The sequence below is a fragment of the Neolamprologus multifasciatus genome, chromosome 4 (assembly GCF_963576455.1).
Source record: "Neolamprologus multifasciatus chromosome 4, fNeoMul1.2, whole genome shotgun sequence".
Lineage (NCBI taxonomy): Eukaryota > Metazoa > Chordata > Actinopteri > Cichliformes > Cichlidae > Neolamprologus > Neolamprologus multifasciatus.
In genome coordinates, this window is record NC_140442.1 from 16,900,311 (window position 1) to 16,914,599 (window position 14,289).

A 14,289-nucleotide genomic window follows, 5' to 3' on the forward strand; every position below is an offset into this window, starting at 1 on the left:
CTAATAACACAGTTTTCTTCCGTTTTTACAGCTGTGTCCTGAACAGAAGACTCTCTTAATTACTACATTAAGTGTTTTTAATAAGATAGTAACTGTTTTCTTCAAAGAACACATACAATTCATGAGGCCCCAACCATAACAGGACCCTTTATTTGCGTGAAATATTACACTGTAGTCATCGAAGCAGGTGAATCAAGGTTCACTTTAGAACCAGAAACATTATTTCCATGCGGGTAGGCCACCATCCACCTTGTGCCTTAAACTTGTTTACATCAACACCTAGACCAATCCCAGTAAAAGGTTAACATCTATGTACCTGGAAGCAACAACACACACATCTCTGGTTTCTGCTGTTAAATATTAATCAGAAATAAACCTGCAGCAATAAATTAGTGTTTTTCCGAGAATAGCTAAAGGAAACGTCTGTGTTGATCATTGTGCTATTTGGCCGAGTCGTGACAATGACCTGCAGTTATTCATCATTATTAAACAAACAACGGAAAGACCAGAACCGATATTCTGATAACTCTGTGATCAACTAAACAAACAAGTATGACAACCCGTCCATTGAAAACACTCCTGTCTGGATAACCGGAAATACAGTTCAAGCTGGTGTGTTGTTAGCTTTTAGCTTCGTATTAGCACCAGCTACCAATTTCAGCAAAACAGCCTCTCATGTGGACAAACACAACACACTTTACCTGTGAATCAGTTGCCTTACCTGATTTCTGACCATACTGAAGAGGGGCGCCTTCAGACAGTCCCAAAGCCGATAGAAAAATCCCAAAGCTCAGCAACAAAACATATACACGGCGGTTCTCCATCCTTATAGCTTAGCTAACAAAATGTTAGCTACGTGAAATCAAATAAATGGCTGATTTAAAAAAGGCTTAAGTGTTTTAAACATTGAATAGCAGCTTCGCGTCAGTCTAGGCTACATAAACGAGCACATTTTGTGTCTGTTTTTGCGTCTGGCTATTCGCCAGCTAACTAGCTTTAGCTATCGATGCTAAGAGTTTCAGCTGACGACAGCAAACGCCGCTACCACACGCAGTGGTCGGGTATCCATGGAGACAGAGGGGGCGGTCACCTTTCGCGGCCTCTCATATTTAATGTCTGTACTTTAGTGTTATCTAAATGAACACAACAACGGGAATTTCAATCGCTATAGCCCCTGACTATCATGAAGAACCTCTCCTCCAAAGCGCCATGTTCCTGTACACCGTGACGTCACTGAAAGTGGGCCGTGAAACTTCAAGGAATTGACAGCCGCCTAAACCAATTACAAGGGACAATTCCGTCGCGTTGATCTCCCACAGCCAATCGGTTTCGAGCTTTATTCTCAGTCAGTTAAATCCAGTGATTTGTATCAAAGCTGAAGAAAGCTTTCTGCATTCAGTCAGTCGCCAACCATGTGAGGCACGTAAAAGTGGTTATGAAAGAAGACCTCTCTATATAAAATGTTTATATGCGTGTTTACGACAAGCTATAAACTACAAAAATGTATGAATGTATTTGACGAGTGATGCTACCTTTAGGACCTTTATTATGGGTATGTGTGGTTTTATTCGTTGTTTCTGTTTTATTGTGAGTATGAATTTCATATAAATATGGCTCGTTGTTAGATTTTCATGGAAAACCAAACATAGAAATAGCCTAAAAAAATCTGTCCCCAAAGCCACCATCAAGACTAAATGCATGTAGATATTGCTGTAAACCTGTAATTCCTATGTAATCCATAGGATGGGTTGTATATGTTATTTTACGTATTACTTGGAATACTGGTATGAAATTATTTGTAATACAATCTCGCCTGTATTTTAATTAATTTTTTTTATTTAGCATGTTGTGCTCAAGAACGCATAAAAATCACATGCTCTGTTAAGACTGACTTCATTGCATGTTTTAAAACTTGCCACATAGGTGTAATAAAATCAAGGACAACTACCATTTTCACTTGAGTGTACCTGATTATATAATCCTTATTAATTTCCCTACAAATGTACTACAATACTACAGCACCAACATAGCAGCTGTGGTAGTAAAATAGATAAATTGCAGAAAAATGCATGTTTATGATGATCAGATGTGTTGGGATGTGAATATGTTCTTACTGTGTTTTGGTCATGGATGCAAGTTCACAGAACAGTATGAATGGGAAAATTATCTGCTCTGATTAACTGATGAAGGGGGAGGAGGCAGTCGGTGGCGTGAAGGAAATCTCCCTTGGTTTGAGGACAGATACGTCAGGTTGCTTCTTGCACTCAGGATCACGAAGCTGTAAGAGAGTGTTGGTCGCTTACAAGCACAAAGCAAGAGCAACGGAGATCTCCAAACCTCACCCGAAGCACGGTAAGTACCACTTTTTCTGCAAATTCAAGTGCAGTTTTTCTGCAAATTCTTTGTGCGCTGATAGCTGTGTGTCACTATTTTGTGAATCTTTAGTCCTCTAGCTTTAAGAGAGGGGGGAAATAAATGTTTAAATGTAGGAAGACAAAAAAATAAAATGTTAGGACCTATTTGTGATTACCTTTTCAGTTACCTGCAACATCCTTTGTGGAAAAATGAATGTGTTTAACGTTAGAAAACCAAAATCCAATTCACATACGATGCTAAAATGATACCACACAATGAACATTTTTCCTACTGTGGAACCTATGTTGTTTATATAATAATTTTACTTTATTGTTAAAATGGTACAGCCCTGCCCTGCTGATAAAAGGTCCCACTCAGCTCTCTTTTTGACTGTGCTGATCTATCAGAAAAATGCCCACGTAGGTGATGATAATGCTTAACCTATCCACAAGTCCTGCTTTTCTTTGACAGTTGCAGCTATCTGGCAGCAGAAAACGCCCTCAGCAGTTCAATTTAGTGTCACTTTGCATTTCTTCCATGCATGTGTATGTGTATCCCTCAGGCAGCCACAGAGGACCATGGCATTTGCAGGGATGTTGAGCGACGAGGACATACAGGCTGCGGTCCAGGCTTGTCAAGGTGAGTCAGACAGCGCACACTAAAACTTGCATCCAAGAAAAATACACACTTTGCAAGCATCTAAGTGTGAACATAAGAACACGTACTTTACAGCAAGGGAATATAGGTCCATTCACATATACACAGCACACACAGAGGTGCTTATTAAACCCACTCCCACAGGGGATACCTGTATCATGTGATTTTCACAGTGGGGACAGGGTACCTGCAGGTAACCAGGCAGCCATGTGGCAGGAGAGTAGTTTCTAAAGTGGTTGTGTTGAGCATTAACACATAGAACACCAAATCACACAAGCTGTAAAGTCCTCACATCCAAAATCACTTATATATTTATCTCTAGAAATTATGTCCGCATGACGAGGCAGACAAAGCTCGACTGATCTGATGAAAATCAAATGTCAGTGCTTTCATACCCTTAATTCAACAAAACCCGCCTGTTAGTAATGTTTTAGGCAAAATAGCATCTAGAAGATTTTTGTTTTATTAATCAGAAGTGTTAAACTCGACTACAGTGTGTGCAAGTCTTTTCCAGAAAAGTCCTTTGAAATTATTTGAAGGTAGCTTGTACCAGAAGAATTCCACTATGACTGCAAATAAAAGGCTTTTAACATTTGCATTAGACCTATGGGCCATATTCATTGTGCTTTGCCTGCTTTAATGGCATAATGACATAGCCTGTAATTGTATAAGACGGTGATGTGCCACAGGGTGTATATTGGTAAATGTCATTGGTTGAAGAATGAAAGTCATCTGAGCGAATGAGTTAATGCGACATGTCTATTCAGTCTCCCGTCGTTCTTTCTTTCTTTCTTGTCATTGTGTGATTGACCTCTTATTCCCATGTGTCTGTTTTTCTTCCTCTCTTCCTCTCTCAACTATGTGTGTCTGTGTGTACGTGATCCAACGTAGCTCCAGGCACATTCAACTTCAAGTCATTCTTTGAACAAGTTGGACTGACTGGCTTATCTGAAGCAGACAGGAGAAAAGTGTTTACAGTCCTGGACCAAGACAAGAGTGGATACATCGAAGAGGAGGAGCTCAAGTAAGGATGGAGTGCATGTGTGTGTAGGTGTGTGTGGCTGAAAGACTTGAGCAGGAGCACATGGTGGTACAGATGGAGTGTGTGTGTTTGTTTGTGCATGTGTGTTACATCTGCAGTTTGTCGTAACTGTCCCTCATGATGGGCCTCAGGCAGAGGTCACTGTATGAATGGAGCAGCCTTTCCGCTTTGCATGAATTGACTGATACATGAATTGAGTGAGTGAGGAGGACTGGGACAACTGAAAAAGGCTTAGAGGTGAAGAAAAGGCATCAGCAGAGATACAGTCTGAACTTACTGCTTCTATGTTTTTTTTATTTTTATGTCTACCCTTCAGACTATTTCTTCAGAATTTCTCTCCAGGGGCCAGAGAGCTGACTGTGGCTGAAACCAAAGCTCTGATGGCGTCTGGGGATAAAGACGGTGATGGCAAGATTGGAATAGAAGGTGAGTGTTTGTAAAACATCTGGAAGAGCTGTTAGCAGATGTGAAATCAGAGAAATTTGTGCTGAGGAGCTGTCCACCACTTAGTGCTGAAATTCTAGTTTAAAAAAAAAAACTGATGCAAATAAACTTCTGCTCTCCAACAAGTTAAAAAAAAGAAAACAAAAGATTTCTTGTTTGTTGAGTCATCTTGCTTAACTGTAATGCTGCATGACAACCACAATTCAACTTTTGGCTTTCTCTGTTTTTTCCCCACACAGAGTTCTGTGATCTCCTGAAGTAAAGAGAAATTACATACACATACGACTGAGGCTGTCTACCCTTGTTCTGAATAATGGATTTGCAATGGAGATCTTGACTTTCTGGATTGTTTCATGCAAAGACCAAAAACCTCACAAAATCTGTACCTGCCTGCTGCTCTCCCTGTTCATGTGATGCAACGTGTATAAGATGTTTAGTAGACAAATGACCAAAGTTGGATGTTAAACATGTTTGTGTTTAATCAATCAGGTACCTTGAATCAATAAATGTAGACAATTAAAGTAGTAAACTTACTCTTTGCTTGTCTTTTTTTATATATACATATAAACTTAAATAGATGCAAATAGATGCATTAAGCATTACATACTATTCATTCATATTCAATGACTTCACATAGCTCAGGTCAGGTTTAGAACTGAGTCAAAAATTGCTTCATAATAAGTATCTACAACAATCTATTTAGAATGTATAAATTGCATTCTGCTCTTATGTTAATACTTTAATAAATAATACTAAATTGGTAATATTTCAGAGGTCAGGGAGGAGAAGAAGAAGAAGAAAAACATCTATTTTCACAAAATATCATGTTGTGTTTTACCTCAGTCAAGAAGATGTAGCACTGCTTTATTATGTTTTATGTTTTATTAAAAGTGAAAATTAGATAGTATCTATCTATTTATCTATTCTATGTATAGCCATTACAACCCTTAAACCTCCTAATTTCTTACAATTACCATTTATCAACATTAGTTCAATATTAATTATCACTTAGAGCACAAAACTTGCGTATTGCAAGCTAGCCTGTGCATTTAAAGCAGTGGAAGGAAATGTTGTGTGTGGAGGATTTGCTCTTTATGACTTTATAATCTTATGACTCTCCAACCCTCTTCTGATCTCTGTTTTAATCTGTTTACTGCATTCTAATGTGATTATGAGAATAATGAAAATAATGAATAATTATTTTCATTATTTTCTTACATTCTGGATACTTGAAGCACAACCAACAAGGGACAGTTACACAATGTATTTGGATTTATATAGCACCTTTCTGGCCTTACTGACTGCTCAAAGTAATTTGGACTGTAGGAGACAGCTCCTCCCAATTGCAATGGAGTTGGTCAAACATGCAAACTTTGCAGACAGGATTTCAACCAGGAACCTTCGTGCTGTAAGCTGATAGTACTAACGCTCAGAAACCCCACTCCTCTAGTTCACATCCTGTATCTGTGACCGAGCACCATCTCTCATCCTTTTGTGTACCTTATACACATTTATACTGTTTAGAGTTCCCCCATGTTCCATGAACAACATACAATTTTTAACATTTTTATTTTTATATATTTTGGATCACTTTGAGAAAAGTAACCAAATTTCAGGTTAAAAATGAAAAGAAATATATGAAATTTAGGGTTCTTATTCTGCTGTCTCCCTCATCACAAAGGGTCGCTCTGCATGTTTGAGTTTGATGCCGGACGCCCCGACACCCAAAGAGGTTTATGTGTCTCTGGTCGGAATCAAACCAGCTACCTGCTGCTTGAGAGGGTGAATTTCTCACCGTTATATTATTTGATCCAAACAGTATGCAAGGGCTAAGTGTTTTGCAAGGGGAGAACTAGTTGAGGAAAATAAAAGGCAAAACTTTTGAAACCGCCATAGGTTGAAAAGTAATCACTATAAGTTCTTTTGTGAACTTGGAAAACTAACTAAGATCAACTAAAAATATGAAACTATCTAGAACTAACACTGAAACTAATTAAAAAAAACTAAACAAAAACAAAAAATCTTCAAATAAAAAAACAACTCAAAGGGGAAACAAATCTGGGCAGTAAGTTAGACTAAACAGAATTAAAAATAAAAAGTCAAACCAAAATGAAAATGAAAAAATATTTAAAAATAACAATTCTACTGCTGATCTACTTTACCATGCAACAATCTCTACTTTACAGAGCATGGACCTGAAAAATATCCAGTGAGCAGCGCTTCTCTGGGTAAAAATGCTTTATTGATGTCAGACTTCAGAGGAAAATGACCAAACTGCTTTAAGTTGATAGCAGGGCAACAGAAAAACCTACAGCCAAGTATGCAGAAGAGCATCTCTGAACATAAACCTTGAAGCAGATGAAGCAGAAGACCACAGAGGTGCCGCTCCTGTCACCTAAAACAGGAAACTGAGGCTACGACTCACACAGGCTTACCAAAACTGGTAGGTTTTGGTTTTGATAGAGCCAATGTTTTACTTTATTAAACTGATATCCAGTATTTCCATTAAACATGAAATATTTATGATAAAGTTGCTTCTTCCAATGCTTTTACTTAAAACTGCTTGCCTAAAACTGGGATCTAACTAAAGAACACTACCATGGTTCTGACATTTAAGAATATCCTCATTTTGAGTCACTGCTGTAGACTCACTAGCACAAGTTCAGTTTGACCAGACAGAAAGAAAAGAAAAGAAAAGAAAAGAAAAGAAAAGAAAAGAAAAGAAAAGAAAAAAAAAGAAAAGAAAAGAAAGACGTACTACACAGAACTACCAGACTGAGATCAGCAGTCTTTGGTTTAAGCTTTATAAGGATGTTATTCACAGACACATGCTACTGAGGATAGCATGGAAAACTGTCATGCTTGCAATCATACAGCATGTAAAAAAATAGGCCTCAAAGTCTCAACCCTGATAAGGTGGTGGTTTAGTTTGAAACTCAACACTTCATGAAGAGTTCAGATGAACCTCGTGTATACTGTGCTGTAGCTTATACTTTAGGTATAGGTAGTTAATGTTACAGGACAGCATATAGGCAGAAGCTGCACATGTCTATCATCTGAGACCATCTTGCCTGGTGTTGCAACTCCAGAGGCAAGAATAGAAAGCCTGACACCAATAAATAAGAAACTCTTAATAATATAAGGAAAAAAGATTGCATTTATATAAAATAACCTGGAATTTGTGTAAATCTAGTTATAAGTCGCCCAAGAGCCACAGCCACTCTGCAACCATGAGTATTAAATATTGCTGGAAAGATTTATCATAAAACAGCTCTGTTAATGGACCATATGGACTCACTGTGGGTTTATATAGCATGTGATTTGAGATTATGACGCCAGAGAAAACATGGTAGAAATAAACATTATCAGCCAATCAGAAGTCTAAAAGGCATAGGAGAAAATGGCTCTGTGATCATATTGACATAGAAATCAAAAATAAAGGTGTTTTAAAAGGCAGTCCTTTCCAGTGGTTTTCTTTTCATAGTGAAGGCTTATAGTCACGTTAATAAAGGTTATCCTGTATCAGTTCCTGTAATTTATGCTCGTAAAGGAAACGTTCTGAATCAAAATCAGCATGCTGGCAATAAATCATATAGGTGCAACATGGCCAGTGAAGTCGGGTAGCAGCGGGCCTGCTCGAGTTACACATGTCTAGCTATAGGCCTCACTCACACATGGTAGCATCCTCATTTGTTCACCTAAAAATAGGTTTGGACTACTAGACACATTTTTTTCGAAACCCATGGATCTTGGTACCTGATACTGAGACTCAAAGGTCTGTAAATGGTGTTGCTCAAGGATATATAAGAGAGAGGGAAAGGGGATTCGTGGCATTCACTCGAGTCCGCCTAGGTTTTCACTCGCCTCAACGCAGCGCAAAGGTGAGTGCGGGGATGCGGACGAACGCCACACCGACTTCTACACTGGAAGGGGGAAAGGGGGAAAGGGGGATTCAGACAAGGAGATCCACGTGGACTATAAACTATAGAGAGAATTGGAACAAACATAGCCAACAACTTCATGGACCACAGGATAATTCAATTAGCACGCAAAGGAGGCCAAAAGCTTTCAGAAGAGCGCCGTTTGTGGATGAATATTGTTATTTACATTATCTCTTTTAACGGGATAAAAGAAATGCTATGATCACACACCTAGGGTTGTTGGCGCGCTTGACGTCACTGGTGCTTTGTTTATTTGTGTCAGTGAATCATGTTGCCGTGATTTGGTCTCTCGGTGGAAGCATCCTCTATTTAGTGCCATAGCAGCAAAACGCTTTGGGATACACAGTCAGTGCCGTGTTGTGATTAAACATCCGGAGGCGAAGAGCAGCTCTTAAGAGTAGTTGTTTATATTAATCAGGACGGGTAGAGCTGCATGGTAGACTTTGGATTAAGGAAATGAGTTGATTCGTGACCAATATAAAGAAAAAGGGGGCTTTGCTTTATTGTGGATTAATCCTTGTTTAAGCTTTTGACCACTAATGTCTGATTTTACCCTTCCTGTGTTTTATTTATGATTACTCACATCATATAGTTAGGTTCACTGTAATGTAGTCAAAACAAAATAGGTCAAATTGTCCAGTTAAGTTGGAGAATTTAAAAATGATCTATAATACAATAGTATGACCACTGCATAGGACTTATAATGACCATACTAATCCAGTTACCTTGTCTTTTTTCCCTCTCTAAGATTAAAAAATGGCCTTTGCTGGTGTCCTCAATGAAGCTGAGGTGAAAGCAGCTCTGGATGGCTGCGCAGGTGAGCATTCATTATCATTATTTCATCACACAGTGAACAAGCTGTTCTAGTTTTTCATTATTCATTTAACTTTGTTGAACATTTTACTGCTATTTGATTCAAAACACCAACAAGTGATGCAACTTGGCTTCAATCAGAAAGCAGTAAAGTCTCAGTTTCACATTGTGTCGTATAAACAGTCACAGTTATCGTATTGCATCAACACTGAAGTCCTGACTTGTGCTTGCGCAGACTTGCTGGGCGCTAATTGAGTTAAAATGTGTGTTCTAGCTGCTGACTCCTTCGACTACAAGAAGTTCTTCAAGGCCAGCGGCCTGGCTGCAAAAACTGCCGATGATGTGAAGAACGCCTTCAAAATCATTGACCAGGACAACAGCGGCTTCATTGAGGAGGAGGAGCTGAAGTAAGTAATTCCAGCAGTTCACACTTAATGCTGGCATCTCATACTTGCAAGCCTAAGTGGTCCAGAGTATTCACGATCTTATCAATGTGATTTGTGTCATTTATTTATAGACTTGGGCTTTAGTCTACAAGTAAAATAATATAGTAACTATTGCTAAGGAAGCCCCCAAAAAAGAAGCTGTTGATGACTTTCTTATGAATCATTTGGTTGACACATCTATTGAAGTCTTAAAATCTCACACATGAAAACATAGAAAACCAAAGGGTTCACAAGAAAATAATAAATAATAACTGCTGCTTTTTTTTTGTCCACACGCCAGGCTGTTCCTGCAGAACTTCTCTGCTACTGCCAGAGCACTCACTGACAAGGAGACCAAGGCTTTCCTCAACGCTGGTGACAGTGATGGTGATGGCAAGATCGGAATTGATGGTGAGGGTTCTTTGTGGAGCATGGTGCACTTTCCTACAGATCTTTCAGTTTAGCAGAACACATCATATATATGAAGTGTTACCCACAGAGCCTACATGAATCAGATGTTAGAAACAAGCTTAATTTTTTAACATCCATTCACATACCCTTAGTCAGAGAATTGCTCCTGTCAGTTTAAACTATACCACAAACCTGAATCCACTTTGTTCCCAATACTAATGGCAGTTCTATTCTACTTTCACAGAGTTTGCTGCCCTTGTAAAGGCATAAATTTCCATTGACCAAGATCCACTTCTTTTCATGGAACTGTGAACTCCTTGCAAGATTCACTAATCATCAGCTGAAAGAATATTTTTTATACCTTATTTATGAGTTGCCTGTGGACTGTTTCTCAACATGGAGCACATATTTTACTGATACTGTTATTCAGATGTGTTAAATGTTCTGAAAAAATGACTTGTGCAAACTGTACAACATCATCTGCACTTTTTGAGGAAGAGTGAAAAACCAGGAATAAATACTCTTTTGGTGTAAAGTCATCTCGTTCAGGTCAGTCGTTTTTGCATGGTCAACCAAAACCCTCTCTATTTACACAGACGTAGCTATGCCAACACAATGGTTTGAGGAAGTGGTCGTTTCAAATTAGTTGTTGATTTGCCAGGGTGTTTGAATACTCCGGAGGTGTTGAGTGACGGTTTAAACAACATGCCCAGCACTTGTTTGGATAATTGGTTAATGAGATAGTGGCTGGACTCTGGCCATGGACTGGGAAATGCTGTGGGATGGGCCCATGGGGCTTTGCTCACATGCTTCTGGGATCTTAGGGAGGTTTGCAATGGATAGCTGCCACACTGTCTCTTCCAAGGTCTCCTCCTCCACCAACTGCTGCATAGTCAATTAAATGATGTGCTGTGGCAACAGGAGTTCTATTAACAGTCACTGTTGCATCAGCAGGAACTTTTAACACACTGAACCCACTGCACAGATGCACATCTACATCAGCCGAAGGTCTTTAATACATTATTTAATTTCTATCACCACCTGGTGTGTACCTCATTTTGAGGAAGAAAATATTCCTCAAAATAAGCCTGGAATGGAACTTTGAACAGCTCAGTTTCCATATTAAGGTCAAATTACGATCCCAATGTAAGCTAAGAATTCAGAATTATGTAAACCTCAAGCCTATCAGATGACGCCATAAGGTTATTACTGTTTAACAGCAGGGGAATCAGAAATAGTCTGAGTGATAGCAGTCTGCCGTTTCCTCACGCTTGCCAGGCTTACACCACAGAACAGTGCTGCCTTCTACAGGTCAAACACATTCTTTCAACAAGAGTAGCTGACTGTGATTATCTTTTTTTTTTGCCTATTTTGATTTTTGATTCTTTGTCTAAAAGCATGAGCATGCCCTTGTGCCTTTAGGGGTTTAGAATATCTATCGTAATGACACATGGCAGATGGAATTTTTAAGGACAACTTAAGAATATTTCTAAAGTCACAGAGTCCCCTTGAATTAATTTGGTTATTTAATAAATCTTTTTACAAATATTTGGAACAAAAAGGACTTGACAGTAAAACCGGGCGTGGCTGATATTTGGAATTCGTATGCGGCACAAGTAAGACGGGTTTTTAAAAAAGTATTTAGCAATGTGCTAGGCAGGCAGACTATCTGTGCGAATCTGAAAGGAGTGAAATGCATATATATCTTACGAAGTACCCTTCATTGTTCCAGCTAAGACATCAAAACCACAATTTCCCTCAAAGTCGCCAAATATATTTCACATACTGTTGAAGTGAATAGTCCACGCCTTCTAAATCGTCAAAAAGAGGAAAAACAACCAGTTAGTACAACTTACGCCAGCTCTAATGCATGCATGCTCAGTCCCCCGCCCCCGCCCGCAGCACTTCCAATTCGTCCTCCTCAGCAGTGCTGGGGCCTATTCTTAGCTTTGAGTGGACATGAAAGACTTCTTCAAACGCACCTTTTAAGCGTCTTCATTTGTGAAACTTAAAATAGACGGCTCTCTGGCTAAGGGGACGAATTTTCGCATCCCCCTTCTCGGTGTCAGTTATCTTATGCTTCAGATTTCAATGGCGTGATCATATAAAAGCTCGCCGGGAGCACCGTGATGGTCACTGCAGTCGACTCGGGTCTTGTCTGTGTCATTCGTAGCCTACAAAGCAAAGACACCAGAGGTGAGTTTAAATGGAAAGGAGAAGGGAAACCCGGGAGCCACATCATCACCTGGCATCTTTGAGAAAACACTACATTTATTTATTTATTTTTTACTTTTTTATTTATTTATTTTTATTTATTATTAATTGCGCTTTAAATCGGGACTCCTTACTGCGAGGCAGCATCAGAAGAAGGAGATGAGTTTTGCGCTTTCTTGCCGGAGCGTCATCATCATTGGCCACATGGATTACTGATCAGACGTACTCGCATCTTTAGAGTTGCAGCTTCAGAAAGAAGCGCAATGAATAATTTGCCCTTTCATATTTGGAGTGGCTCAGATGTGATTCTGTTCCGATTCGTTCCGATCTATCAGTTCATTTGATTATTTTTGGCAAGAAGCAAACTTACAGATGTGTGATTCTTCAGATGCTGCCAATGTTCTAAAAGATAATAATATTAATAATAATAATAAAATAATAATAATAACCTGGGATGGTCACCTATGGACATTAAGCCCAACTTTAAAAGTTTAATAATGGATTTTATTTTTATTTTCCCAGTTCACAATGGCATTCGGAGGTGTACTAGTTGAGGCTAACATCACTGCAGCCCTGGATGCGTGCAAAGGTGATTCCCTCATCTGCGATCACAACTCACCTTCTTTTTTGTTCAGCTGCGCTTGCTTTGTGCGAATTTCAGTAACAACCTGCGCTACTTTCAGACGCCGGCAAATTCGAACACAAGAAGTTCTTCAAGTCCTGCGGCCTTCATGACAAGTCCGCAGATGACATCAAGAAGGCCTTCGCCATCATTGACCAGGACAAGAGCGGTTTCATTGAGGAGGACGAGCTTAAGTAAGAAAGTTCATACAAAAGGCGTTGTTAGGGTTTTGTTGTTGTTGTTGATTTGACCTTGGATGCATCATAATGAGTGACAAGAGGCTGTAAGCACAAAACCATTCAGCCACTAACAGTAGACTACAGTAATCTATGTGTCGCCATATTTAACCCATGCACTGGTTTTATATAACCAGAATGATATATTTCGGTTAGGTATGGGTCGTTTTTTGAATGAATATTTTGCTTTTATTTTATTTATTTAGCTAAAGAAAACAGCTTGTTTATGCCTTAGTTGACTTGTATCCAAACTGTACTCTCTGCAGTCAGATTGCATGTCTCAGCCAATGAGAACTTGGGTCTGTGAACTCACTGCTCACCTCTGTCTGCAGGCTGTTCCTCCAGAACTTCAAGTCAGATGCACGTGTCCTGAACGACGCCGAGACCAAGGCTTTCCTCGGTGCCGGTGACACCGACGGTGACGGCAAGATCGGCGCTGATGGTATAAAAAATAAATTAAAAAATTCACGTGCACCACAGTGAAATTCCTCTTTGGATGCCCCCCTAACGGATATGTCAACTGTGTTTTTCCTTCTGTCTTTTCGCAGAGTTCGTTGTCTTGGTTAAGCAAAATAATGGAAGCAAGTGATGGATGGAACAACAATGCCCACATCGAACTCCACCTCGTCACCCGAATTTTTATACATTTGCTTAAAAGACGTTTTCTTCTATGCAACACCTGTGCAAAATGATGAAAATGTCGCTCGGTTGTGTTCATGTCTTAAATACGAATTTTGCTTATTGTAAAATCTGTGATGATGCACTTTCCAGGAACGATTGATCAAAAAGAATAAAATATTCTTTTGCTACAGTGTTATTGTTTCTTCTTCTCATTATTATTATTATGTTCGTGTAATAATAATACTTGTCTTTCGTCAATATATATATATATATACAGTGGGGCAAAAAAGTATTTAGTCAGCCACCGATTGTGCAAGTTCCCCCACTTAAAATGATGACAGAGGTCAGTAATTTGCACCAGAGGTACACTTCAACTGTGAGAGACAGAATGTGAAAAAAAAATCCATGAATTCACATGGTAGGATTTGTAAAGAATTTATTCGTAAATCAGGGTGGAAAATAAGTATTTGGTCACCTCAAACAAGGAAAATCCCTGGCTCTCACAGAC

At 39.1% G+C, this 14,289-nt stretch overlaps 4 protein-coding genes across 5 annotated transcripts in view; 3 read left to right on the plus strand and 1 right to left on the minus strand.

The window, feature by feature from the left end:
* The window catches only part of lmtk2 (lemur tyrosine kinase 2), a 28,095-nt gene extending 26,840 nt beyond the window's left edge, over nucleotides 1-1,255 (minus strand). For both annotated transcript variants that reach the window (XM_085156599.1, XM_085156600.1), the window contains exon 1: nucleotides 722-1,255. In XM_085156599.1, coding sequence (XP_085012725.1) covers nucleotides 722-824 — 103 coding nt within the window. In that variant the 5' untranslated portion in view covers nucleotides 825-1,255. The remainder of the gene's footprint in view (nucleotides 1-721) is intronic.
* A 947-nt stretch (nucleotides 1,256-2,202) lies between these two features.
* On the plus strand, nucleotides 2,203-5,027 carry pvalb5 (parvalbumin 5). The gene is made up of 5 exons (XM_085156611.1): nucleotides 2,203-2,352; nucleotides 2,918-2,994; nucleotides 3,904-4,036; nucleotides 4,371-4,480; nucleotides 4,738-5,027. Exons 2-5 carry the CDS (start codon nucleotides 2,934-2,936, stop codon nucleotides 4,758-4,760), a joined length of 327 nt encoding a protein of 108 aa, XP_085012737.1. The 5' UTR covers nucleotides 2,203-2,352; nucleotides 2,918-2,933; the 3' UTR covers nucleotides 4,761-5,027.
* A 3,210-nt stretch (nucleotides 5,028-8,237) lies between these two features.
* On the plus strand, nucleotides 8,238-10,627 carry LOC146520173 (parvalbumin beta-like). The gene is made up of 5 exons (XM_085156610.1): nucleotides 8,238-8,379; nucleotides 9,188-9,256; nucleotides 9,527-9,659; nucleotides 9,979-10,088; nucleotides 10,333-10,627. Exons 2-5 carry the CDS (start codon nucleotides 9,196-9,198, stop codon nucleotides 10,356-10,358), a joined length of 330 nt encoding a protein of 109 aa, XP_085012736.1. The 5' UTR covers nucleotides 8,238-8,379; nucleotides 9,188-9,195; the 3' UTR covers nucleotides 10,359-10,627.
* A 1,498-nt stretch (nucleotides 10,628-12,125) lies between these two features.
* LOC146520174 (parvalbumin beta-like) lies at nucleotides 12,126-13,974 on the plus strand. The gene is made up of 5 exons (XM_085156609.1): nucleotides 12,126-12,284; nucleotides 12,825-12,891; nucleotides 12,986-13,118; nucleotides 13,493-13,602; nucleotides 13,709-13,974. Exons 2-5 carry the CDS (start codon nucleotides 12,831-12,833, stop codon nucleotides 13,747-13,749), a joined length of 345 nt encoding a protein of 114 aa, XP_085012735.1. The 5' UTR covers nucleotides 12,126-12,284; nucleotides 12,825-12,830; the 3' UTR covers nucleotides 13,750-13,974.
* The last annotated feature ends 315 nt before the right edge of the window (nucleotides 13,975-14,289 follow it).

Excerpts from the sequence above, each read along its gene's own strand:
- pvalb5 (XM_085156611.1), top strand. The coding sequence starts at position 2,934 with ATGGCATTTGCAGGGATGTTGAGCGACGAGGACATACAGGCTGCGGTC. Across the intron at positions 2,995-3,903 it reads TGCGGTCCAGGCTTGTCAAG|CTCCAGGCACATTCAACTTC; the intron begins GTGAGTCAGACA and ends GATCCAACGTAG. Across the intron at positions 4,037-4,370 it reads ATCGAAGAGGAGGAGCTCAA|ACTATTTCTTCAGAATTTCT; the intron begins GTAAGGATGGAG and ends TCTACCCTTCAG.
- LOC146520173 (XM_085156610.1), top strand. The coding sequence starts at position 9,196 with ATGGCCTTTGCTGGTGTCCTCAATGAAGCTGAGGTGAAAGCAGCTCTG. Across the intron at positions 9,257-9,526 it reads AGCTCTGGATGGCTGCGCAG|CTGCTGACTCCTTCGACTAC; the intron begins GTGAGCATTCAT and ends TGTGTGTTCTAG. Across the intron at positions 9,660-9,978 it reads ATTGAGGAGGAGGAGCTGAA|GCTGTTCCTGCAGAACTTCT; the intron begins GTAAGTAATTCC and ends TCCACACGCCAG.
- LOC146520174 (XM_085156609.1), top strand. The coding sequence starts at position 12,831 with ATGGCATTCGGAGGTGTACTAGTTGAGGCTAACATCACTGCAGCCCTG. Across the intron at positions 12,892-12,985 it reads AGCCCTGGATGCGTGCAAAG|ACGCCGGCAAATTCGAACAC; the intron begins GTGATTCCCTCA and ends CGCTACTTTCAG. Across the intron at positions 13,119-13,492 it reads ATTGAGGAGGACGAGCTTAA|GCTGTTCCTCCAGAACTTCA; the intron begins GTAAGAAAGTTC and ends CTCTGTCTGCAG.